Source organism: Heloderma suspectum, chromosome 3 (genome assembly GCF_057233095.1).
Source record: "Heloderma suspectum isolate Gila_16-S chromosome 3, 16-S_ref, whole genome shotgun sequence".
NCBI classification, from domain to species: Eukaryota; Metazoa; Chordata; class Lepidosauria; order Squamata; family Helodermatidae; genus Heloderma; species Heloderma suspectum.
Window position 1 is genome coordinate 125,062,229 of NC_139460.1, and position 26,614 is coordinate 125,088,842.

The following is a 26,614-nucleotide window of genomic DNA, read 5'->3' on the forward strand; positions in this document are numbered from 1 at the left end:
AAATATTTGCTTCATCATAAACTGTGTGTTTTAAATGTGAAACTGCAGGATTACTCTTATCTTTAGCTTTTGCAGGATTTCTTGATGACATGACTTACCTTCTTTGACTTCCTGCACAGCCACAGCACTTACATACCTGCATTCTTATTTCATTTCTCGTCTGCCCATATAAATGCTATGAGCATGCTTATTACTGTTGCAATTCCAAACGAACTATTGGTATACCCAGTTGCAGAGTATAATACTTCTTTGAACAGAGCTCAGCAGAGAAACTACTAAATAAATGCTGGAAAACTGGAAGAGATACTAAACCACCTACACAGCTCTTGCTAGGGGAAGAGAAATCTCTCTCATCTTGATAGCAAAAAACATGGAATGATATGCACATTCCATAATAATGTTGGCAGTAGTCTACAAAGCACAGGTCATTTGCTTTCTGCAAAGTTTGAGTTTAATGCTGCAGCATATTTTGTTGTATTCTTCATTTTTCTGTTCTTGTTTTTAACTTGTTTCTTTTTGATTCTGTAAGCACCATGAGAACTACTTCTTATAGTATGGCCTGCACATACCTAACTACATACATACTTATCCCTTTATTCTTCCCCTTTTCATAATCCGGTTTTTTTCTGGTTCCACCATAGTCTGAGACTTCATATTATATCAGTTATCTCCAATCAACTATATGAACTACAAAATTAACCCTAAATTTTATTTCTGCAAGTCATCGCTATGATGATTCAGAGAAAGCATACAAAACTCCCTACAGGGGAGATGTAGGAGTTACTTATCTCATGTCATTTGCTCTCAGCTTCAAGCAGTTATTTTAAGAAAAGTGTCCTTTGTACATACAAAGTGCCACATTATAATTTAATTAACCGAGCAACAGAAGTTAATATAAATGCATAATCCACTGCCAACTTCTTATACATAGTTACATACTACTTAATTGAAACAAAGCACTTGATTGAACTTTTTTGTGTTTTCATGCAAATTAAGAGAATTCTAAAGATCAGATTCCATCTGTATTCAGCTAGTCACTACAAAATTGCCAACAAATATTTTCCAAGAAATTTGTACTGTAGATTTGTACAAAATTCATCATGTAAACTTTTTAATTTTATAGAATATCAGTTGTTTTATCTGAGGCCCTCATGTGTCATTTACAGCTTGCTATATGTGTTCACCCCTTCATGGATCACTGCCTTGTTGTGGCGAAGGGGCTTGCGTAACTCAGTGAAGCCATAAGCTATGCCGTGCAGGGCCACCCAAGACGGAAGGTCATGGCGGAGAGTTCTGACAAAATGTTGTCCACTGGAGAAGGAAATGGCAACCCACTCCAGTATTCTCGCCAAGAAAACCCCATGGAACGTATCACAAGGCTAAAAGATATGATGCCGGAAGATGAGCCCCTCAGGTCGGAAGGTGTCCAATATACTACTGGGGAAGAGCAGAGGGTATTTCCAAGTAGCGCCAGAAAGAGTGAAGTGGCTGGACCAAAGCCGAAAGGACACTCAGCTGTGGATGTGTCTGGTGGAGAAAAGAAAATCCGATGCTGTAACGAACAATATTGTTTAGGAACCTGGAATGTCAGATCAATGAATCAAGGTAAGCTGGAGGTGGTCAAACATGAGATGGCAAGATTGAACATCGACATCTTGGGAATCAGCGAACTAAAATGAATAAGCATGGGCAAATTTCATTCCAGTGACCATTATATCTACTACTGTGGGCAAGAATCCCTTAGAAGAAATGGAGTAGCACTCATAATCAATAAAAGGGTGGGAAAAGCAGTATTGGATTACAATCTCAAAAATGATAGAATGATCTCAGTACGAATCCAAAGCAAACCATTCAACATCACAGTAATTCAAGTCTGTGCCCCAACCACTGAGGCAGAAGAAGCTGAGGTTTATTGGTTCTGTGAAGACATACAACACCTTCTAGCACTAACACCAAAAAAAGATGTCCTCTTCATCATAGGGGATTGGAATGCCAAAGTAGGAAGTCAAGAAATCACCGGGATAACAGGCAAGCATGGCCTTGGTGTACAAAATGAAGCAGGACAAAGGCTAATAGAGTTTTGCCAAGAGAAAACACTGATCATAGCAAACACTCTTTTCCAACAGCACAAGGGGCAACTCTACACATGGACATCACCAGGTGGTCAATATCGAAATCAGATTGATTATGTACCTTGCAGCCAAAGATGGAGAAGCTCTATACAGTCAGTAAAAGCAAGACCTGGAGCTGACTGTGGCTCATATCATGAGCTGCTTCTTGCAAAATTTCAGCTTACATTGAAGAACATAGGGGAAACCACTAAACCATTCAGGTATGACCTAAATCATATCCCTTATGAATATACAGTGGAGGTGAGGAATAGATTTAAGGGATTAGACCTGATAGACAGAGTGCCTGAGGAACTATGGACGGAGGTCCGTAACATTGTTCAGGAGGCAGCAACTCAATCCATCCCAAAGAAAAAGAAATGCAATATAGCAAAGTGGCTGTCTGATGAGGCTTTACAAGTAGCTGAGGAAAGAAGGGAAGCGAAAAGCAAGGGAGAAAGGGGAAGATATATCCAACTGAATGCAGAGTTCCAGAGAATAGCTACTGAAACTGAAGCTCAAATATTTTGGCCACCTAATAAGAAGAGAAAACTCCCTGGAAAAGACCCTGATGCTGGGAAAGATTGAAGGCAAAAGGAGAAGGGGACGGCAGAGGAGGAGATGGCTAGATAGCATCACCGATGCAGTGAATATGAACTTGAGCACACTCCGGGAGACAGCGGAGGACAGGAAGGCCTGGTGTGCTATGGTCCATGGGGTCACGAAGAGTTGGACATGATTATTTAGACCCATTTCAGTTGGGCTTCAGGCTTGGGCATGGGACAGAAACGGCTTTGGTCGCCTTGGTAGATCTGAGGAGATCAGATCTGAGGAGGGCTGTGGATAGGGGTGAATGCTCCTTCCTTGTTCTCCTCGACCTCTCAGCGGCTTTTGATACCGTTGACCATGGTATCCTCCTGGACTGCCTGGAGGGGTTGGGCATTGGAGACACTGTATTGCGGTGGTTCCGGTCCTTCCTCTGCGGCAGGTACCAGAGGGTAGCACTGGGAGAGGAGGTTTCGGACCCGTGGCCACTTACTTGTGGGGTGCCACAGGGTTCCATCTTCTCCCCGATGCTATTTAACATCTATGTGAAGCCGCTGGGGGCTATCATCAGGAGGTTTGGGGTGCAGTGTCATCAATATGCGGATGACACGCAGCTCTGCCTCTCATTCAAATCTTCACCAAGGTTGGCCGTAGAATCCCTGTCCAAATGTCTGGAGACGGTGAGTGGCTGGATGGGGAGGAATAAGCTGAAGCTGAACCCTGACAAGACCGAGGTGCTTTTGGTGGGAGACAAGAGGAGGCTGGGGGATGTTGACCTGGTGTTGAATGGGGTACGGCTACCCTTGAAAGACCAGGTCCGCAGCCTGGGGGTCATTTTGGACTCCCAGCTGTCCATGGAGGCTCAGGCGTCAGCTGTGAGCCGGACAGCGCTGTATCAACTCCATCTGATACGGCAGCTGCGCCCCTTCCTTCCCGACCATCTGCTCCCATCGGTAGTACATGCCCTGGTCTCCTCTCGTTTAGACTACTGTAATGCGCTCTACGTGGGGTTACCCGTGAAGACGGTTCGGAAGCTGCAGCTGGTACAGAACACGGCGGCTCGCCTGATTAAAGGCAGCCGCCGGCGAGATCACATCACTCCAGTGCTGAAGGAGTTGCACTGGTTACCAGTTGTTTTCCGGGCCAAATTCAAGGTGTTGGTTTTGACCTTTAAAACCCTATATGGTTCCGGCCCAGCCTATCTTAAGGAGTGCCTCCAGCAGCACCAGACAGGCCGCTTAACAAGATCAGCCTCAGATGGCCTTCTCTCTGTCCCATCAGCCAGGACAGCTAGACTGGTGGGGACGAGGGAGAGGGCCTTTTCTGTGGTGGCCCCCACTCTGTGGAACTCCCTCCCTAGGGAACTCCGTCATGCCCCCTCTTTAATGAGCTTCCGTCGTGCATTAAAAACGTGGTTGTTCAGGCAGGCATTTGGGGTGGGTTAGGGTATTTTAGAAAATGTTTTTATTGTAGAATTTTATTGTTTTAAACTGTTTTATTGTATGTTGTACATCGCCCAGAGTGGCTGGGTGACCAGCCAGATGGGCGATTAATAAATTTAATAATAAATAAAATAAAAATTAACGACTGAACAACAACAACAATATGTGTTCAAGGAGATAGGAACAGAGTAGCACACAATCATGGACATAAAACAGCTAAATTTTATTTGAAGGACCGCATACATCTCTATGAACCTGCTTGGGCTCTTAGATCAGGCCATAGAGGCCCTGCTGAGGTTGGCAGGCACAAGAGACAGGGTCTCCTCTGTGGTGGCCCCATCCTTTTGACATGCCCTACAGAAGGAAGATGCCTGGGTCATTTTCTCATTATTTCTAAACAGGCCTTAAAGACCTCGATGTTTTAGTCTGCTTTTAGTTATTTATTGATGAAATGAAAGGTTTATGCTCTTTTAGAGAATGATCTTAAGTGGAATGGAGGTGTGGTACAAAGTGATGGATTGTTCACCACTTCCAAAGTCCTGCCGCTTTGTGCTGGCCAAGGCAAGTGGTGGGGGAAGGTGGGCTTCTTTGTTTTTTTCTCAGAGGTTGTAAGGAATGGAGTAGCGTTGGATCCAGTGGATGGGGTGTAACTGCCCCACAGAAAGTGGACGTGCTCCTCCACTGGTGGAACTCTTCCCTGGAGAAGGGGATCTCTACACCATCATAAACCCCTCCAACCAGTGGTTCTAGGTGATAAGATTGCTGTGCCTATTAATTCCATTTATGGTGCTATTGTTTTATGTTTCTGCTTTATAAACTGCTTTGAGAAGGGTGTGCCTTGGAAAATGCTCTAAATAAATACGAAGTTAGGGTGAAGACAAGTGTAATATAAGAGAGTTCACAGAGCCAAAACAAACTTTACTTTAATTGTAATTTAGCACCTACAGCTCCCCCCCCCCCATTTTTACTCTGGAGTAGGTACAGGGGAATTGATCCAGATCATGTTACTAGAGTGGTGAGTAGGGGAGTTTATAAGATCACCCCACTGCTCTAACATAGAGCAATGCCTGATTCACATGCAGATGCAAAATGAAAGCTTTGTCAGTATATTAAAGGTAGGCTGACGCTTCGTTACAATTGGTTTCAATAATGCAAATTATTTTAACAATCTAGATTGTCTTGCTTGGATCGGCAAGCTGGGTTCGTGCCATTGTGCAGAATAAGCCCTCCAACTCCCTAACTTTAGTTAAATAATAATGGTGGCTTGCAGTACGGGGACATTCCTCTTTGAAAATAGCCAGATCTCCATTTAGCGCTAAGCAGTGCTGTCTGCTTGAATTTGGTACTGATTTAATTCTGTACAAAAAAAATACTGTCATCATAGCAAATCATTCAGGCTGCAGAATGTCTTTCAGCCCAAGAGCCAAATTCCATTTCAGATAAGCTTTTGGGGGTGCATTCCAGTGGTGGGTGGGGCCAAAGGCAAAAGGAGCATGCCCAAAATACAAAAAATACCAGCATATGTTATATTTATTTATTTATTTTATTACATTTATATCCCGCCCTTTTTCCTTCTTAAGGAACTCAAGATAGCGTACATAGTCCTCCTCCTCCATTTTATCCTCACAACAACAACCCTGTGAGGTGAGTTGGGCTGAGAGTCTGTGACTGGCCCAAAGTCACTCAGTGAGCTTACATGGCCGAGTGGGGACTAGAACCCGGATCTCCCGACTCCCAGTCCAACATTCTAGCCACTACACCACACTGGCTCTGAAAGTTTACTGCCTGTAAACTAGACCTTAGCAAAAGCATTTCAACCTTTTAGAATTCTGAAAAAACTGCATGAAAGCTGGGCAACCACCAAACAATCCATTGTTGGTGGGAAGGGGGTGGGGCCTGGGGAAGAGGGTGGGGCCATCTGGGGAGCCCCAGAGAACTGGATTTGGCCCCTAGGAAGGCTGGATTTGATCTCCAGGTCTGAAGTTCTGCACCTCTGACACAGTTGATCCTTTCTCAAAGATTGAGATTAGTTAGATTTATTTTTTTGTAGTGTATGGCAAGATGAAAAGATGTATGTTTCAGTGGCCAGTGGAAAGCAAGTATAGCGCGATAAGGAGACCCATCTCCTGAACACTAGAAGCCCTTCTTTAGTTTCTGAGCTTTCAGCAATCTTTGTCCAGTTTTTTCAGCAATTACATAGGTTAAACACATGCTTTTGTTTCAGAATGCCAGGTAACACTTGTATCAGAAACTCATGAATGCTTAGAATACACACATCTTTTATAACATCTCCTATGACTAACTTCATAGGTCCTTCATTGCTGCAAGCAGCTGACAGAGAGAGATGACTGTGAACAGACCATTACAATCGCATCATCAATTCATCACATGGAACAGTGTTGCTGAAGTGACCTACTTTTCCTGTTTTGCGTTCAGAAGGTTAATCCTGTTTAGCCTTGCTGGGAGGGGAATAGGCACACCAGAGTGCTTGGAGTTGTACAGATGGCTGCCTTCATTGATGAATATTTGTTTTTTCTTCTCTTTTCTGTAAAGTGTGATCATGGGAAGGCTTCACTCAGGCAGCAGAAGTGGCCATTTTGCACAGAGCTGATTAAAAGCAGTATTCATAAGGAGTATCCATTTGTAGATATTTACACTGCACATTTCTTTTAGAGGGTTCCCAAGACTATTGGCAAAAGTCAATACATGCAAACACACATAGGCAGACCTTTGATCAGAATCTGTGCTCTTTTACCCAGCCTTAATGTTAGTGTCACTGATAAGGGAAGGATTGTGCTTTATAAATTGCTTGATTTGCTACTGAACAATATTCATGGAGGTATTATAGCCATTTAATAGCTCAAAATACTACTTAAACAGTTCTAGTGGCGAATACAGGGAAGAATATAAATACCATTTTTAAATTTAGGCATAAGTGTCCTAGTCTTAAGGTGGTGGCGGTGGGTGGATTACCAAAAATGCTTCACAGGAGTTGAAACGGAAGAGCAGCTGTATTGATTGATTGATTTGGATTATAGCCCTCCACATGTCAAGGTCTTGCAGTAACAACACTAAAACTGAGCTCCAATAAAATCTGTATCTAACAAACACATTAATCCATTTGAATTATAAAATACAGAGCAAGAATCAAAACTAGCTCATGCTGTTTAGTGAGACAGAAAGTCAGCCCAGATTAAAGCCAGCCCAGATAGAAAGCACTTTTGGAAAATATACAGGTTTGGGTCTGGGCCTTTGCAAATGTCCAGAGGAAGGGACTTTTGAGGAAGCTGTGGTGAAATAGTCTTTTCAGGTTCTAGTGGCATAGACAATATTAGGGGACACCCTAGGGCAGCCTTCCCCAACCTGGTTCCCTCCAGAAGTGTTGGACTACAACTCTCTTCATTCCAGCCAGCCAATGGTCATGCTGGCTGAGATAATGTGAATTGTAGACCCATACATCTGGAGGGCACTAGGCTGGGAAAGAGTGTCCTGGGATGATTTCAAACATTATAATAGAGCATTGGGAAAGCATTCTCTAAGGTATGTAAGACTCCAAGCCTCTTAGTGCTTTATAGATCAGAAACAGTATCTTGAAGTGTACCCCTGTCAAGAGGGCAGTGAAGATGCTGGAGCAGTAGGGCGACCTAGATTCTCTTGGCGACTTACTCCTGAAACATCCAAGTGCAGACCTACATACAATGCATTACAGTAAATTAGTTTTGAACTACGAAGACACAAATGACAATTGCTAGGTTTGAATCAGACCAGAATGATTGCAGCTTTCTTATGAGGTGGAATTGGTAAAGAATACAACTGGGAACCACTGTAACCTGGCCTTCCAGGCACAGCAGTCGGTCCAAGATCAGAACAAAGCTAAGAACCTGAGTGACTAAGAGAGGCGGAATGTAATCAGTGATCCCATACCTGAGGGCAACACCCCCCCCCCCAACAACCTGTGGACAAGACCAGCCTGAACTGCCCAGTGAGTCAACACAATTCCTTTTAGAACTAAACAGAGCAGCCTACTTCCTCCCTCCATCCTTTCCCCTTATCAAATTTCAACTAAATTGTTAAACGAATCTCAAAATGATACCTAAAACATATAAAATCTATATATAAATAAATAAAGGATAGAATACATACCTAATAGAATTATATAAATTACAATAAAGAACCCTCAGGGAAATTAAAAGGGGGAAAAAGAGACGGTCCTAGAATGTTAAGAATGTAATGGGTGTGGATAACCAACATGGAAGAACTTGTGATAAATTGTGGTAGAGGAATTTCAAATAGGTGACAGGACATCGTAAGGAGATGGAAAACCAATATGTAGGTCTTATTCAAAAATAGTAATTAATGTTCTAGTATCAAAGGGTGCTGACAATGCTTCTGGGCTCCTTCACACAGGGCTGTTTTTTTGGTACCATTGCCATCCTTCATTCATGACATTTCCCACATGCAATACACAACATCATTGTCTTGCAGCAGCCGCCCCACATCTTCCCCCTGTTTTCCTATGATATTTCTGTATGCAGAAAATGTGGTATTATTTGCAGCCATGCAACGGATCCGCCATCACCCGCCCGTATATTGCTGACATTGCACTATTATGACATGCTTTGTGTAGGCAGGTGTTGGGTGGTGTGGTGTTGACGTCACCTAGTGTCGCCGGTCGGGTGGGAGTGTCACCCTCCCGCTCTTCCCTTGACCTCCAGCCCTTTTGTCATTCTGCTCCTAGGAACAACACTGGGAACTTTGGGAGTGCAGTGTAACGGCTTTTCACTAGTACAGCATGGTGGAGACTGCTGCTGCTGTGAACGCCCGCAGCCCCTTTTCACTCAATTTCCTCTCCCAGTGTATACTCAAATGAGAAAAGTGTTACTGCTTGCTTTTACTGACTGGTGCATGTGGGGGATGACACTTTGGAAGTGCATTATACCAGCGTTTCACTAGTACAGCATGGCAGAGACTGCTGCTTCTCTGAACGCCCACAATGTTGCAACCCCCTTCCACTCAATTCCCTCTTCCAGTGTATACTCAAACAAGAAAAGTGTTACTGCTTGCTTTTACAAAGACAATACTGACTTGCGCAAGGGTGGGTGGGGGGGTGGGGGGGAAGCAGACTTCTGAAGTTGTGTACATACTGTGGATTGCATATAGAAGTTCCAGAGGTAGGGATCGGACGCAGTGGAAGTGAAAAGGGGAAGCAAGGAAGTTGAAATGGGAAACTTCATGCCGAGAGGGAGGAGGGCTACCCCACAGGGGGTGGACAGTGAGCATACAATGTTGCTGACATCCGATAACATCCTGCCAGGCTCCACCCACCAGTGTAAATGGCAGGTAGCGTTATGTAGTAAAAATAAAACTGGCTGGATAAACAACTGATTTAAATCCCACAAAGAATGTGGAAGCAGAAACCCCAGTAGCTGTGGGATAAAAAGCCTGGTGTGGTGAAGCCCTCTGTCTCTTGCTTGCTTATCCCAATCTATTAATAACGTTGCAACATAGTACAACTTTGGTGTTCTTGTAGACCTTGCTTCGTGACTTTTCTTGTCTATCTCGCTTCTTATCTCTGCTGAATCCTAATTTCAGCTCTGGTTCCTTAATTAAAAGAAAATCCAGTCTTTGCTTCCCTACTGTGTTCTGGCTACATAGCGTGGCTCCTACATTTATATTCTTATTGCAAAATATTATACAAGTTCCTACTCAACTCTAGAGCTGATTCCCCCACTTCATCTTCAGACTTGGTTTCTGGATTTAATTTATAATCAGAGATGGCCTATATCTAATACTTTCCTTTTGCTTGAAGACTTGGCTTTGGTTTTGGAATTATGAGTCCTGACCTCTACAGTTTCTGGACTTTTCTGAACTCAGCATTACAATGATGTCACAGTCAGACATGTTGGCAGAAATAGATAGAAAGACTATGGTCTTGAAAGGCAGCTAAGAAATGTATTAACTAAATACATATAATAAATTGTCAGGCAAACCACACAAGATGATGGAAGTTTTTGGAAGTAGTGTTGTTGGTCCATCAGAGAAGATTCAAACACTCCAGTAGGACAATACTTTTATTAGGCCGAGCTAAGGTGTTAGTGAGCAAGCTTTTGAGTTTACCAAAACTTTTCTTTAGGCTGGATGTTAAGCAAAGAAATATTCTAGAGAACTCAGCAGCTTGCTCACAACTTAGCAGTCTTTTTAGTTGGCCCTAATAAAAGTACTATCCTGTCGTGGCTTTCCGATTTACAGTTCTGTTGTCATAATGCCTGACATCCCATTTGTGGAATGCAAAGAGTGTAACTCTGATCTGAATTGTTGTTGTTGTTGTTGTTATTTATCTGAATATATTGTGCTTGCTAAGGATAAAGAATATTCATTTTCATGTTTCTGACTTCTCTTAGTTGTACTTGGAGAATCAGGGTCATACCATTTTTCTTTAATTAGAGAAGCTTGTGATGACAAAATGCAAAGCCTCTTGCCAAAGCTGCAGAAAAGAGAATAGATATATGGTTGGGGGATATGCTCAAGATCCAGGGTACAATGTTTGTTTGTTGTTGTTTACTGCATTTATATCCCACCTTTTTTCCTCTTGCAAGGAACCCAAGGTGGCTTACATGATCCTCCTCCTCTCCATTTTATCCTCACAACAACAACCCTGTGAGGTGGGTTGGGCTGAGAGTCTGTGACTGGCCCAAAGTCACCCAGTGAGCTTCCATGGCCGAGTAGGGACTAGAACCCAGATCTCCCAGCTCCCAGTCCAACACTCTCGCCACTATACCACACTGGCTCTCCTGTACAATCCTGCTCATTCTGCATAATCCTCCCCTCCCACACATGGCTGCCCCTGCATTGAGTGGACCACTGCTGTACCAAACACACTGCAATGCTTCACTGCCATCCCCACCAAGCCAGGACCTTCCTGCATCTCACTTTCAATCCACCAGGGGCCTGTTCTTCCCCAGGGCCCCATGAGGTGTCAGTCCTGTTCTGTTGCTAGTAGCCTCTGTGTTGGGACCCTTGGGAAGAAGCCAGCTGCTGGATGCTTCAAGATGCCTAGGAGGAGCTTCCCCCCCCCCCCCGCTCACTGTGCAAAAAGAAAGAACAAAGGAGCAGGATTGCAGTCCGAGTGTGGCTACAATCTGGCCAAAAAAGCAGATGAAGACGGTTGAGTGATGATTCATAGAGCCACTGGCTTAAAAATAAATTTAGGTGTCATGACAAATGAAGTAAAACAACAGTGATTCTGTTAGAAATCTAACCATTATAGAAATCTAGTGAAATTATGTGTTACAACTATCCCAACTTCTTCCAACAGAAAAAGCTGCTTAGACAATCTAATGGATGAGGATGAAAAAGACAGGGCAAAGAGGTGAGTACCCAGTTTTGTGGGAACTTCATTGTATGCTTGATAAAGCTATTTTTTGTGATTTAACCAATCAAAAGAGAGGAGGAGGAAAAGAAAATAAAGCCTGGCACGACATGAAAAACAATTGAATCTCAAAGCACTGTTCTGTGCTATTCTTTCCTCTTCTTTTTAAGGGGGCCATCTGAAGCCTTTCTCGTGTCAGATATTACTGGTTTTCTTATCAGTGAATAGCATCTGAACTCACACACACACACACACACACACACACTATTCATGCTTCCCATGAAACACATATTTTTTAGTGCTTGAAGTACATAAAAAGATCTAATACCTGTTTTGCTATGAGAATAGCGTACATTTGTGGAAGATATACAGAACTATATCCTGTAAGCAGGATGAAAGGTTGCTGTTTGCCTATTACAACCTTCTCCAATCTGGTCCTCTCTAGCATGAGATGGTGAGAACTGTAGTCCCAACACGTCTGGGGGGACCAGGTTTGGAAAAGCTGGTCTTATGCATGCCGAACAGAATAGATCAGATCTAGACATGCATTAGTTAATTTTAGAAATAGATTAACTGCCTTCTCCCCAGGTAATGTTTAATAATAGCATGAAACTAATAGAATAAAACATCATAACGCTTCATAATAATCAACATTTGTATAGCACCTTGAAGTGTTCCAAGCACTTCATATGTATTGTCTGGTAGTCATCCATATAACGACTCTGTAAGACAAGTCAGTATTATTATACCCTGTATTGCAGATGGGAGAACTGAGGTTGAGAGAGACTGGCTTGCCTACGGCTAGCTACTGAGTTCATGACAGAGGTGAGATTCAAACTGGGGATTCAAACTTAGCCACTACTCTATGCCAGCTCTCATAAAACCACACAAAACCCCAAATATAAAAACAAACCACCTTGGTGCCCCAAGGTCAGCTCAGGAGGGAAGATTTCACTTGTTTCTTAAAGTCTGGCAGAGATTAACTCAGACAGGCTTGGAGTTTAGCCATGAACATATGACAGTGGCAGAGCTCCTGTCCTCTAGGTAAGGGTACAGCTGGCAACTCGGATGGAGCTGATAAAAGGCACTCTGGGCTACAGCTGCCACCTGGGAATCTAGAAGCAAGGCTGGATCCCAATAGTACAAGCAGGCCTTGCTCCTGTAAGGGGGTGGGGGAGTTTGGTCCCATCAAGAACAGATACATTTTTTTCTCCAAGATCAAAAGAACTACCAACAAACATAAGCCTCCCCCTCAGCTAGTGCATCTGGTGATGGGTTGTCTCTGGCTAACATACTAGTCATGAGGAAACTGCATTTTCCCAGAGCAGACAAACCACTCTTTTCTATTGTTGGGTAAATATGGTTTCAGTACCAACTACCACTTCTAATTCACCTCTGACTTTCCATATTCCACTTAGCCTGATAGGAGGAATGATGGCTAGGGAAAGTGCTACTAGGTACTAGGGCTGAATTGCAAGCAGGGTTTCTGTCCCCCAGTTTTCTCCTGTTCTTCTCTTTCAATCCACTGTCACCATCATGGAGCCGTAGTTGCAGAGAACAAAAGTTATTTTTTAAGGGACAAAGGTATGTTTTTTTAAAAAGAGGATTGAGTTTCTATCCCTGCATGGGGGACAGAAGAAGGAGAGGGCAGTTCTAACTAAAAAGCTTCTAAAACATTGTTTATTAGATTAATTATAATAATAAAAATAAAATAATAATAATAAAGTAATAATAATAACCAAGAGAAACATAATAAACATAAATTGTGAAAATGGTGCTACATCTTGTAGGGAGGGAAACCTTTGGATAAGCTCTTCTAGGAAAAGGAGTTGGAATGCTAGCAGGAAAAAAATAACTACATTTTGTTCATGGACATGAGCCAAGAGGCAAGGGTATGTGCCCTTGGAGAGGCCATGCATACCATGCTTCTGCCTTCGTTTCAAGAGGGTAATGTAACAATATAAGGAGAAATTAAAAGCTAGGAACCACAAGGAAAACGTTATCATGGGAACGTTACATATTACATTTTATGCTCAGAACAGGCATAAATCTCCAGTATTACATGTTGGTACAATAGTACTGATAAGGCAGCATAAAAGAGATTGCAATCATCTCATTTGGGGTGCCTGAGAAAGTAGGAAAGGTTTTGTTGGAATAAAAGGCTATAATAACTGTCAGATCCGACTGGCATCGGGAATTTCACAGCAGCTGTTTGCTAGTAGTTTTTCTTCCCCATTTCTAGATATGTCCTTATTTTTGTGAAACCAGCAGATTAATTGGCTTATATAGAGCTTTAGATTGCATCTGGTTTGGTTTCCCCCGACCATGTTTTTTTTTCTAATGAAAATATTTAGAGTCTGAGCATTTGTATTTGACTCACTCTTACCACTTTTCCTATTTCTTCATTCACTGCTGCTTTCCTTTGATAATATAGGTCATATTACTCTGTTGCTTAGCTCAGCTCTCTCTTTTTCTAATCCATGCATTATCATGATAACAGAAGGCCACTATTCCATAGTAGATACAGAATATGGAAGTGAATAAGTTCATTCCTTTACAATTCATAAAGAGCTTTTGTCATAAATGATACTACTGAACACTGCAAGTATGAGTCTTGTATTCATGCATATTATTAACTTATGAAGTGGGACCTTTTTATGTCCCCTATGGGGAGAATAATGTAATGTGCCCACTTGGAGAGCATATGCATTTCTCCATTAAAGGGAAGGTGCGTGGGTGTGAGGTGATGTCAGTCCTTATGTGTTCTTTATTTCATTGGTATGTGCCACTGCATTACATATTTCATTTTATGCTCAGAACTGGCATAAATCTCCAGTATTACATGTTGGTACAACAGTACTGATAAGGCAGCACAAAAGAGATTGCAATCATCTCATTTGGGGTGCCTGAGAAAGTAGAAAAGATTTTGTTGGAATAAAAGGCTATAATAACTGTCAGATCTGACTGGCATTTGGAATTTCACAGTAGCTGATTGCTAGTAGTTTTTCTTCCCCATTAGACTGGCATTTACTAAGTAGAAAACCCCTTTTTTTCCTGCGGCTTTCCTTGACAGGTTGGACAATACCTCTTCCCTGATCTGGCACATTGCATAGATAGGACTGGGTATGCACCTGCCCTCCCTTCTCACCCAGTGTGCCAGCTCCGTTTCACCTGCCCTGCATATTCATGTGAGGCCAGAACATCTAAATATCGCCTATGCATACAATCCATCATGCATAGGCCAAAATTGCATAGTTGTTCTCCCCAGAAAATCCACTAACAATTTTGGCCTACATGTATTGGATTTTACATATGTGGGCCATATTTGAACATCTGGAAGCTGTGTGAGTGTGTGGTGCAAGCAGATTCAGGGCCAGCATGATGTAAATCTTGTGCTCTTGTGTCCAAAGCCAGCTCTGCCTTCCTTGTACTACACTTCCTTTTCTGAGGAAAGAAACAAAAGTGGGTGTTCGCTTTAGAACTCATCTTATGCAGCTTTTAGTCTCTGGATTCTGATGTGAAGAACGACTTTCCTTAATAATACACCATAATAAGAAATAATTTTAAATGCTTGCACTTCTTGCACTACTTGTGCTTATTAACATTTTTCTTTTGTTCATAGGGCTACACGTAACAAGTCTGAAAAGAAGAGGCGTGACCAGTTCAACATTCTCATCAAAGAGCTGAGCTCAATGCTTCCAGGAAACACCCGTAAAATGGACAAAACCACAGTGCTTGAAAAAGTCATTGGCTTTCTTCAGAAACATAATGGTAACAAAATAAAACAACCACTCCTGCTATTCATGTACTGTCAGCTTATTGCCTTTGGTAATAATGGTCAGTCTTCCTCAAGCAGTCAAAGACAGAAAGTTATGTTCTTTCCCAACAGCAGAGTTGCAGGTGCCACCTAGCATAGGACATGCATATTGGAGCCTATAGACTCATATGAAATCAGTGAGGCCTGATTCTCATTCTTGCAATATCTAGACAAGGAATCACTGCCACAAGTAATTCCTATGTGTAATGAATATGTCAAGTGTAGACGTGTTGCCTGAATGACAATACGCGAAACTAGTTGTGATAAAGATCTGTGCACAGCAAGCCTCTGGAAGCAGTTCCAAAGAACAAAACACAGGTCAAGTTACATCTCATTCCATATTTTTCGCGGAGGACATTTTGGGGTAAAATTAATGTGCATTTCATACTTAGCTACTGTGATTCTCTTGGAACAATTCTGCAAGGTAGAAAAAAATACTACAATATAGGATTGGTATTATTATTATTATTATTATTATTATTATTGATAAAAGGTGACATATCTTAGGTGAATATGTATTTAAAAATTTGTAGAGTCCATTGAACATATTATTTAACAAACTTTTAATTTTCCAGATATAATCAACTGTGCTAATGTTACATCCTAAAATCAATTATCCATTTATTATGGTAATTTGAGTAAAATGTTTGGAAATGCTATTTAACCATCTCTAATTTAGACACAGGGTTTCTTAAAAAGCTACAATATGGATTCTTAATTATAATTGTTTTATTTATTGAAATAAACACATGCCAGAAATTCCATCACACTTTGCAGGTGACAAATACATGAAAGAGATGTACATGCAAGCAGGGAGCCCCATTTGCCAGTACTCTGGCATGTGCAGGTCTTCTACATATCTTTCAAAAATACGTTTGTTTCCCTCATATGCTACAGCTTTATTGTGTGCATGGGTCCATTACATGACATCATCATCATCCAGTCATTATCCCACCATTTCCACCCACCTGTCCTGTGTTTTCCTCAAATGGAAAAAATGTGGTATTTTTCCAAATATGCGCAAATGGAGCGCCATGACCTCCCCATGTATTTCTCCCCGAATGAGCTGCTGTGTGTTGGTGGCTGTGGGCGGTTGTTTTGGGTTGTTGGGGGTGCGGTCATGATGGCGAAGGTGGTGATGATGGGCTGTGGGGCGTGTCGCCTTCCCGTGCCTGCACCACTTTGGGTCCTTGCCATTTTTGGCCTGCAGCGTTCTGAACAAGGCAGCAGAGCAGCAAGGCGGCAGAGTGGCAGGTTGGCAGAGCCACGTGCCAGACTTCCAACCTGCCAGGATGCCCGCCTGCTGTGCATTCCCAGCGAGTAAATAGCTGAGATTATCAAAAACACTGAACGGGGAGGCAGGGGCAGGGAGATTGGTGGGGGGACTGTGCGTGTCAGTCCCCATCCACAAGGGGAGGGAAAGGGGCAGGAGCCAGGAAGGAGCTGTCACTACACCCCAAGCATGTGTAATGCTTTTTTGCGGAAAGGTAGCAATGCCTCTGAGTGGCATCACCACCCTCGTGAGAAAGAAAGAAATGAAAAATAATATGATGGGGACAGCCATCTAAAGAGAATGACCCAGTCCTGCAGTGATACTGGATGGGGAAAGAACCGGCATTAATGTGGAATTCGCTGCCTGTGTGATGGAGCCCGTGGCCACTGGGCAGATGTGAACTCTGTCATCTCTCTTTTTAGTAATTCACCACTGAATGTGTCCCTTGCCCCTGGATGGACAGTTGTGCTCTTTCCTGGGCTTCTTCACATTCTCCTACTTTTGGAACTTGGCAGCTCTTTTGTTATTATACAACAGGAAGTAGCAGCTACATTCTTAGTGGGAGGGAAATGTTAAAATTTCTGAGCTATCCGGCCAGCATGAAAAGCAGGATGGCCATGCTTTTGTCACTATGGCAAATTTCAGTGTGGGACTGATGGAAGGGAATAAGGATGGGACTGTGCAACTTCCTGTCTATAAAATTCAGGAAGAAGAGAATGAGTGGTATACAAGTTAAATTTTAAGACTGCATGTGATGGAAGTTCACAACTATTTATTTGCTTTTAAGGAAAGGATGGATTTGGCAGATTAATCGTTAATTTACTTCTGCATTGTTGAACTCCACAAACTCATCCATGTAGAACTCTTACAGAAGTCAGATTCTGTTTGCCAGAGCAAAAAATCCTATAGTTTTCTCTCATCTAAGCTGTACTTTGGCTTATTGGTAGGTATATTGGCCTGTGGAGTTCCTCAGGGTTCTGTTTTGTCCCCTATGCTATTTAACATATACATGAAACCACTGGGAGAGATTGTCTGGAGTTTTGGGGTTTGGTGTCACCAGTACGCTGATGACACCCTACTGTACTTTTCCTTTCCATCTAATTCCAAGGAAGCTGTTGTAGTGCTAAACTGATGTCTGTTGGCAGTAATGGACTGGATGAGGGCAAACAAATTGAAGCTTAATCCAGACAAGACAGAGGTGCTCCTGGTCAGTCAAAGGGTAGATCAGGGAATAGGGATTCAGCTTGTGCTGGATGGGTTATGCTCCCCCTGAAGACACAGGTTCGCAGCTTGGGTGTACTTCTGGATCCAGCCCTGAGCCTGGATGCCCAGGTTTCAGCGGTGGCCAGGAGTGCATTTGCACAGTTAAAGCTAGTGCACCAGCTGTGCTTGTTCCATGAGATTCTGAATTGGCCACAGTAACACATGCCTTAGTTACATCCTGTTTGGATTACTGTAACACGCTCCACATGGGGCTGCCTCTGAAGAGTGCTTGGAAACTTCAGCTGGTTCAAAGAGCTGCTGCCAGACTGCTGACTGGGGCTGGTTACAGGGAGCATAAGACTCCACTGTTAAAACAGCTTCACTGGCTCCCAGTCTGTTTCTGGGCACAATTCAAAGTGCGGGTCATGTCCTATAAAGCCCTCTACGGCTCGGGTCCAGGTTATCTGAAAGACCGTATTCTCCCCTATGAGCCTACTCGTGCCCTGAGATCTTCAGGGGAGTCCCTTCTCATGATCCCGCCACCATCACAGGCTCATCTGGTGGGAACATGGGAGAGGGCCTTCTCGGTGGCTGTCCCAAGACTCTGGAACTCCCTTCCCAGGGAGGCGAGAGTGGCACTCTCCTTGGTATGCTTTCGCAGGCAGGTTAAAACATTTTTGTTCGGGCAGGCCTTTGGGGATAGCTAGTCTGGACCTGTGAGAATATGGTGGATGAATACTATGGTTTATATTTCTTGTTGTCTTTTAAAATTTTGATATTTTATATAATTTTAATATTATTGATGATTTAATTATATTTTTAACTTTTGTATATTTCTATTTATAGGTTTTAACAGTATAAGTGTTTAATGTTGTAAAACTGCCTTGAGTCCCAGTATTGTGAAAAAGGGGGGATATAAATAAATATTATAGTAATAATATATAATATATAACATATTTTTATTTGTTTAGAATTCTCAGCACATACAGAGATTTGTGACATTCAGCAGGAGTGGAAGCCTTCCTTTCTCAGCAATGAAGAATTCACCCAGTTGATGTTGGAGGTGAAAATGCAGTTTTTGCTCCTTGTGAATGTGTGTGTTCCTCCAAAGTAAATTGTGGCTCTGCAAGCTGGGTAATTTTAGTCTGCAATTGTAGAGGTCATCGGAGCTGTATGAGAAAAAAGAGAAAGAAACTCACTGCTTATTTGCATGTGGTTATTTGTATCCATGCATGCCCATTGCTTAAAATCAAAGCTAGGCAGGCAAACCAGCAAACAAACACAAACTGGCCAGGCTGCAAAATTATTCTATGCATGTTTAGAAAGAAAAAAGTCCTCAAATTCCCAGCATATGGCTAGCTGGGGAACTCTGGAAGTTATAGGACTTTTTTCTATCTAAACATGCATAGGATTGCACCCTAAAAATATTTAAACTTCATCAGGTGGCAAGCCTACTAACAAGAAAGCAAGTCTACTGCTAATAGCAAAGGAAAAATTATAGCTTGTATAAGTCCTTTCTTGTGCTTTGATTCTAAAACATTCCAATTTAGTGCCAAAAATAAAAATCCAAAACATGGACAATTACGTCTCATGATCATTGACCTACAATGTCGTTTATAGTTTGATACAAAGGTGCTTTGTAAGCTAGCAAAGATTTTCAGTTTACTGTACAGGCAGCCATTTTGTGTTAGTTCCCTAAGCACTTAAGGCATTAGACTAGTCACACTAGACTGGCTAATTTTACTGCTGTCTTATCAATAAATTGCATTAGTATTTTGACATGTAAATGGATGAAGACCTATAGTTAGATACACAGTAGATATTCAGAGAACATCCATTCTTACTATCTTCCATCATTAACATGTTTATCCTGTAGCAGTGTTTTAGGCTGCAATACTATACAAACTTTCCTGGGAGTAAGTCTCATTGAACTCAGTGGGGCTTACTTTTGAGTAGACATAAGATTGCGTTAAGTTCTTCTCAGAGAGTATTTTGTATGGTGGTCTTTCCATCATACCGTGTTATTTTACCATTTTTTAATAGGAGGCTGCAGAAAAATTTTATTGATTGTTGCATGGGCTTGATATGAAACTGAATTTTCCATCTTTGCATATGTGCATTTTGATAGAAGTGAGGTAAATTGAATTGCCTTGAATTTAAAATCAGAAGGCATGGTATACATTTTATAATGGTTTCTCTGCCAATTATTATTGTTAGTTGCTAAACTTTTTTCTCGCAAGGCTCATCTGTGTTTAACAGCTGTGCGATGAGCAAAACATCAGCAAGTCAAGTTTATTTTCCCATCATTGCATCTGTAGAGCAGCAAAAGCTTCACCTGTTGAATTTCTGCTTGGCTTGCAGCTGTTATGAGCTTCCTTTTGTACAGACGTGGCTGCTTCAGCTGCGTAATCTTTACAGAAAAGTGTGCCATCCTTCTGTTGCACAAACTGTTTGCAAACTGAGAAGTAAAAATAGAGTCATGTTTGGATACATTGACTTGATTCTTCCATAACATCATGATGAGGGTCCATCTGTAGAATATATAATGGATTGAAAATAAATAAATAATTTACGCAAACAAATCTCCACAGTAACAAGCCCAACAGTACTATCTCTGGAGAATTCCATCTTCTCTGGGTTAAGTGCAATAATAATAATAATAATAAAAAATGTGTTATGGCAAAATGTAGTCCTGATGCACCTCGCAAAGGCTCATTCCGATGTTTAGAACCTCAGCTTTATATCTGAAAAAAGTAGCAACTTCATGATCGCAAACACAAAATGGAAAAATGTGTTAAAACTTGCTAAAAAAATAAGAAATAAAGAAAAATGTTTGCTGTGTTGGCTGTCCTGCTTTTTGGGGGTGTGGGGAATAGGACATAAGTATCATATAGACCAATGCAGGAATGAATAAGTGCTGTAGTGACACATACTTAATCAGTAAAAGTACTTCCACTGATTGAGGAGTCATTCAATGGGTAATATGCAGTCCAGGTAATCAATGTAATTACAATCCAGGTAATTAATTATTCAGGGTACTTTTGTGCATGTCATAGATCTGGAATTTTCCATTAAAAAAAAAAACATTTTGGAAAACTTCCACTTGAAAAAACACCATTTGCATAAAAATTAAAATTCTAGCTCTGATAGTGACAGAAGCAGTTTCAAAATACTAAAGAACAGGAAACACAGAAGCAAGTTAAAAGACGCTACCAGTAAGTGACGTTTAAATTGGGCCAGAGTATGAAGAAAATTCCATCTTGTGTATTTCTCCAAGGTGTTTTTTTCGTCTGTTCTGCCACCAAACATCCCAGCTCCAGATGTCATAACAGTTTCTAACGGTGCAGGGAAAGGGACTTAAACATAGGCTGTTAAGGGATAAAAAAAGCTCTTCCTGATCTCAGAGGGTTTCAATCAAGCTAGTAGATTGAAATAATAAAATACCCTGTATAAAAACATCCAGTTCTTCTTTGAACCACTGAGATCCTTTGAGATCATATTTTTTCAGATTTTACACTTCTAATAATTAGAAACTTTCTTCTGATCTATATCTAAAATGTGTACCTTATCAGTTTATAGCCAATAAAACCTGTATCCATACCTTTTATCTTCTTTCAATCAGGCATTAGATGGCTTTGTTATAGCTGTTACCACAGATGGAAGCATTGTGTATGTTTCTGACAGTATCACACCTCTTCTTGGACATTTACCGGTGAGTAATTCTTGTGCATTCATTTTACAACCTAGATGTGCTCAGCTTGTTGCTGTGCATGAGGATGTCTGGATAGAACCACAAGCAATAAGACAGTTCCTCATATACAAGAGAGACTAGCCTTTTTATTGTGGCTAGAAAGGGAAACATTTACCAAGCACAATATTAATATTTGCCTTGTTTTGCTGACAACTTCATCGTCTCAGAAGGTAGTGGAAAAAACAAGGAGATCTGCTATCCTGGCGCAATGTCTAGTGGTATTCTGCATTAGTGGGAATGATGTTGCATTAGCCTAAAGTGGGGAAATCCATCACACCAGCAAGCACTATTGTCCTTGCGCTAAAGTTGGTTTATGCTAGTGCAATGTCATTTACACTGGGGCCCAGACACTGTTGGATCCTGCTCCTGGACTGAAGCCTGGCAAACAGGAAGAACTGGTGGATGAATTGAAAGTGGTGGGAACCTTGGGGAAAAGTGACCACATTGTCTTGGCATTTGTGAGAACAAGGAATGTGAAGACAGCCCCGGCCAACATGTACCCTGCCCTTTACAAAAGCTGATTTCAAAGCACTTAGAGAAAAGTTAGACATGATCCCATGACTAGAAATTCTGAGGGAGAAAAGAGTTCAAGAGGTATGGGAGATGTTAAAAAGTGAAATATGAAGGCACAAACTTTGTGAAAAGTGAAAGTGGAAGACATCAAAAGAAGCCAGTGTGGCTGCATTGGGAGCTCTCTGAGGAGCTAGGACTTTAAAAGGACACATAGAGGAGATAGAAGGAGGGATGTATAACGAAGGATAAGTATAATAGAATATAAGAATTGAGTCAGGAAGACTACAGCCTGAATGAGCTGAGGCTTGTGAGCAACACTAAAAACAAGAGAATTAATCTTTGGCTATGTTTGGAGCTAGGAGAAGGAAAGGGGAAGTTTAAGTATTCTTCCTGGGGAATATGACCAAGTATTAACAGGTGACAAAGAGAAGGTGCAACTGCTCAACTCCTACCTTTGCCTCAGCCTTTTCCCACAAGGGGAATTGCTTTCAACTTGGAATAAGCATAGAATTTGGGTTCTATGAAGACCTGCAACACCTTCTAGAACATCGACATCTTGGGAATCAGCGAACTAAAATGGACAGGCATGGGCGAATTTAATTCAGGTGACCATCATATCTACTATTGTGGGCAAGAATCCCTTAGAAGAAATGGAGTAGCACTCATAGTCAACAAAAGGGTGGGAAAAGCAGTACTGGGGTACAATCTTAAAAATGATAGAATGATCTCAGTACGAATCCAAGGCAAACCATTCAACATCACAGTAATTCAAGTCTATGCCCCAACCACTGAGGCCAAAGAAGCTGAGGTTGATCGGTTCTATGAAGACCTACAACACCTTCTAGAACTAACACCAAAAAAAGATGTCCTCTTCATCATAGGGGATTGGAATGCTAAAGTAGGAAGTCAAGAAATCACCGGGATAACAGGCAGGCATGGCCTTGGTGTACAAAATGAAGCAGGACAAAGGCTAATAGAGTTTTGCCAAGAGAACATGCTGATCATAGCAAACACTCTTTTCCAGCAGCACAAGAGGCAACTCTACACATGGACGTCACCAGATGGTCAATATCGAAATCAGATTGATTATGTCCTTTGCAGCCAAAGATGGAGAAGCTCCATACAGTCAGTAAAAACAAGACCCGGAGCTGACTGTGGCTCATATCATGAGCTGCTTCTTGCAAAATTTCGGCTTAAATTGAAGAACGTCGGGAAAACCACTAAACCGTTCAGGTATGACCTAAATCAAATCCCTGATGAATATACAGAGGAGGTGAGGAATAGATTTCAGGGATTAGACCTGATAGACAGAGTGCCTGAGGAACTATGGACGGAGGTCCGTAACATTGTTCAGGAGGCAGCAACGAAATCCATCCCAAAGAAAAAGAAATGCAAGAAAGCCAAGTGGCTGTCTGATGAGGCTTTACAAGTAGCTGAGGAAAGAAGGGAAGCGAAAAGCAAGGGAGAAAGGGGAAGATATACCCAACTGAATGCAGAGTTCCAGAGAATAGCAAGGAGAGACAAGAAGGCCTTCTTAAATGAACAATGCAAGGAAATCGAGGAAAACAACAGAATGGGAAAGACTAGAGATCTCTTCAAGAAAATTGGAGATCTCAAGGGAACGTTTTGTGCAAAGACGGGCATGATAAAGGACAAAGAAGGCAGGGACCTAACAGAAGCAGATGAGATTAAGAAGAGGTGGCAAGAATACACAGAAGAACTATACAGGAAAGATCTGAATGTCCCTGATAGCCATGATGGTGCAGTCACTGAACTTGAGCCGGACATCCTAGAGAGTGAAGTCAAGTGGGCCTTAGGAAGCATTAGTAACAACAAAGCTAGCGGAGATGACAGTATTCCAGCCGAGCTATTTAAAATCCTAAAAGATGATGCTGTTAAAGTGCTGCATTCAATATGCCAACAAATCTGGAACACTCAACAGCGGCCACAAGACTGGAAAAGGTCAGTTTACATTCCAATTCCAAAGAAGGGCAATGCCAAAGAGTGTTCAAACTACCGCACCATTGCGCTCATTTCACATGCCAGCAAGGTGATGCTTAAAATCCTACAAGCTAGGCTTCAGCAGTACGCGAACCGAGAACTACCGGAAGTACAAGCTGGGTTTCGAAGAGGCAGAGGAAGTAGAGATCAAATCGCCAACATTCGCTGCATCATGGAGAAAGCAAGAGAATTCCAGAAAAACGTCTATTTCTGCTTCATTGACTATGCTAAAGCCTTTGATTGTGTGGATCACAACAAACTGTGGCAAATTCTTAAAGTGATGGGAGTACCAGACCACCTTACCTGTCTCCTGAGAAACCTGTACGAGGGTCAAGAAGCAACAGTAAGAACCAGACATGGAACAACCGATTGGTTCAAAATTGGGAAAGGAGTACGACAAGGCTGCATATTGTCACCCTGCTTATTTAACTTATATGCAGAGTACATCATGAGAAATGCCGGGTTGGATGAATCAGAGGTCGGAATTAAGATTGCTGGGAGAATTATCAACAACCTCCGATATGCAGACGATACCACCCTAATGGCAGAAAGCGAAGAGGATCTCAAGAGCCTCTTGTTGAGGGTGAAAGAGGAGAGTGCCAAAGCTGGTTTGAAACTCAACATTAAAAAAACGAAGATCATGGCATCTGGCCCCATCACTTCCTGGCATATAGAAGGGGAAGAAATGGAAGCAGTGACAGATTTTACTTTCTTGGGCTCCAAGATCACCGCAGACGGTGACTGTAGCCATGAAATTAAAAGACGCTTGCTCCTTGGGAGGAAAGCTATGGCCAACCTAGACAGCATAGTAAGAAGTAGAGACATCACCTTGCCGACAAAGGTCCGTCTAATCAAAGCTATGGTTTTCCCAGTAGTAACGTATGGCTGTGAGAGCTGGACTATAAGGAAGGCTGAGTGCCGAAGAATTGATGCTTTCGAACTGTGGTGCTGGAGAAGACTCTTACGAGTCCCCTGGACTGCAAGGAGGTCAAATCAGTCCATCCTAAAGGAAATCAACCCTGAGTGCTCATTGGAAGGACAGATAATGAAGCTGAAGCTCCAATATTTTGGCCACCTAATGCGAAGAGAAAACTCCCTGGAAAAGACCCTGATGCTGGGAAAGACTGAAGGCAAAAGGAGAAGGGGACGGCAGAGGATGAGATGGCTAGATAGCATCACGGATGCAATGAATATGAACTTGAGCACGCTCCGGGAGAGAGCGCAGGACAGGAAGGCCTGGCGTGCTATAGTCCATGGGGTCATGAAGAGTCGGACACGACTGAACGACTGAACAACAACAACATGACCTAAATCATATCCCTGATGAATATACAGTGGAGGTGAGGAATAGATTGAAGGGATTAGACCTGATAGACAGAGTGCCTGAAGAGCTATGGATGGAGGTCCATAACATTGTTCAGGAGGCAGCAACTCAATCCATCCCTAAGAAAAAGAAATGCAAGAAAGCAAAGTGGCTGTCTGATGAGGGGAAGATATATCCAACTGAATGCAGAGTTCCAGAGAATAGCAAGGAGAGACAAGAAGGCCTTCTTAAATGAACAATGCAAAGAAATCGAGGAAAACAATAGAATGGGAAAGATTAGAGATCTTTTCAAGAAAATCGGCGATCTCAAGGGAACATTTTGTGCAAAGACTGGCATGATAAAGGACAAAGAAGGCAGGGACGTAACTTGAGCACACTCCAGGAGAGAGCGGAGGACAGGAAGGCCTGGCGTGCTATGGTCCATGAGGTCACGAAGAGTCGGACACGACTTAACGACTGAACAACAACAATGGAGAATTAAAAGAAAATATTAAATATATTTTTAAAATTGACATCCCTAGTTCACAGACATAGGAAGACTCATTATTAGTCTGTTATTTGAAGGAAATAGAAATACTAGACACATCCAAAGTGCTGCTTGCCAGATTTCAGCTATACCGCAGTGCTTTCCAAACTACCTATTCCCATAGAAGCCCCTCTCATCCCCTGAAAAGCTCCTTCTGAGGGTTAGATATGAGGAGGGACCATCTTGGGGACCTTTAATAAGGTATGAGGTGTTGCAGTTGGAAGGTAAAAGTGAGCAAGCTCTCCTTTCACATGAGAAAACAGCTTAGGGCAGGTGTGGGCAGCTCCCATCAGTCCTACCCAGCATGACCAATGGTCAGGCATGGTGTGAGTTTTGTTCACCAACATCTGGAGGACCACAGGTTTCCCACTAGTACCTTAAGGATACAAATGGGTCTCTTTGGATCCCTTCATTGTTCCCACACTCTAATGAGCACATTTAATAGAAAACCATAGACCTGTATGGACACTTCTAAGATGACCTTTGCGAATTAGGCATTTTGTTTTAGACTTTAGTTTTGTTAATTGTAAAGTGATTGCAAAAAAATGTGAATGCCTATATTTCTGTCTTTTGATAATGAACACTGTTTTGTCATTTACAGTCTGATGTAATGGATCAGAATTTGTTAAATTTCCTCCCAGAACAAGAACATTCAGACATTTATAAAATATTATCATCTCATATGCTTCTGATGGATACTGTCTCATCAGATTACTTAAAATGTGAGTGTTATTTTACTAT

The 26,614-nt window shown here is 42.0% G+C and overlaps 1 protein-coding gene across 4 annotated transcripts in view; it reads left to right on the forward strand.

Moving 5' to 3' along the window:
* Window positions 1-26,614, forward strand: part of NPAS2 (neuronal PAS domain protein 2) — a 99,113-nt gene that overhangs the window by 29,837 nt on the left and 42,662 nt on the right. For all 4 annotated transcript variants that reach the window (XM_084844420.1, XM_084844417.1, XM_084844419.1 and 1 more), the window contains exons 2-6: window positions 11,412-11,465; window positions 15,088-15,236; window positions 18,730-18,821; window positions 21,381-21,470; window positions 26,475-26,595. In XM_084844420.1, the coding sequence (XP_084700546.1) occupies window positions 11,412-11,465; window positions 15,088-15,236; window positions 18,730-18,821; window positions 21,381-21,470; window positions 26,475-26,595 (506 nt within the window). The remainder of the gene's footprint in view (window positions 1-11,411; window positions 11,466-15,087; window positions 15,237-18,729; window positions 18,822-21,380; window positions 21,471-26,474; window positions 26,596-26,614) is intronic.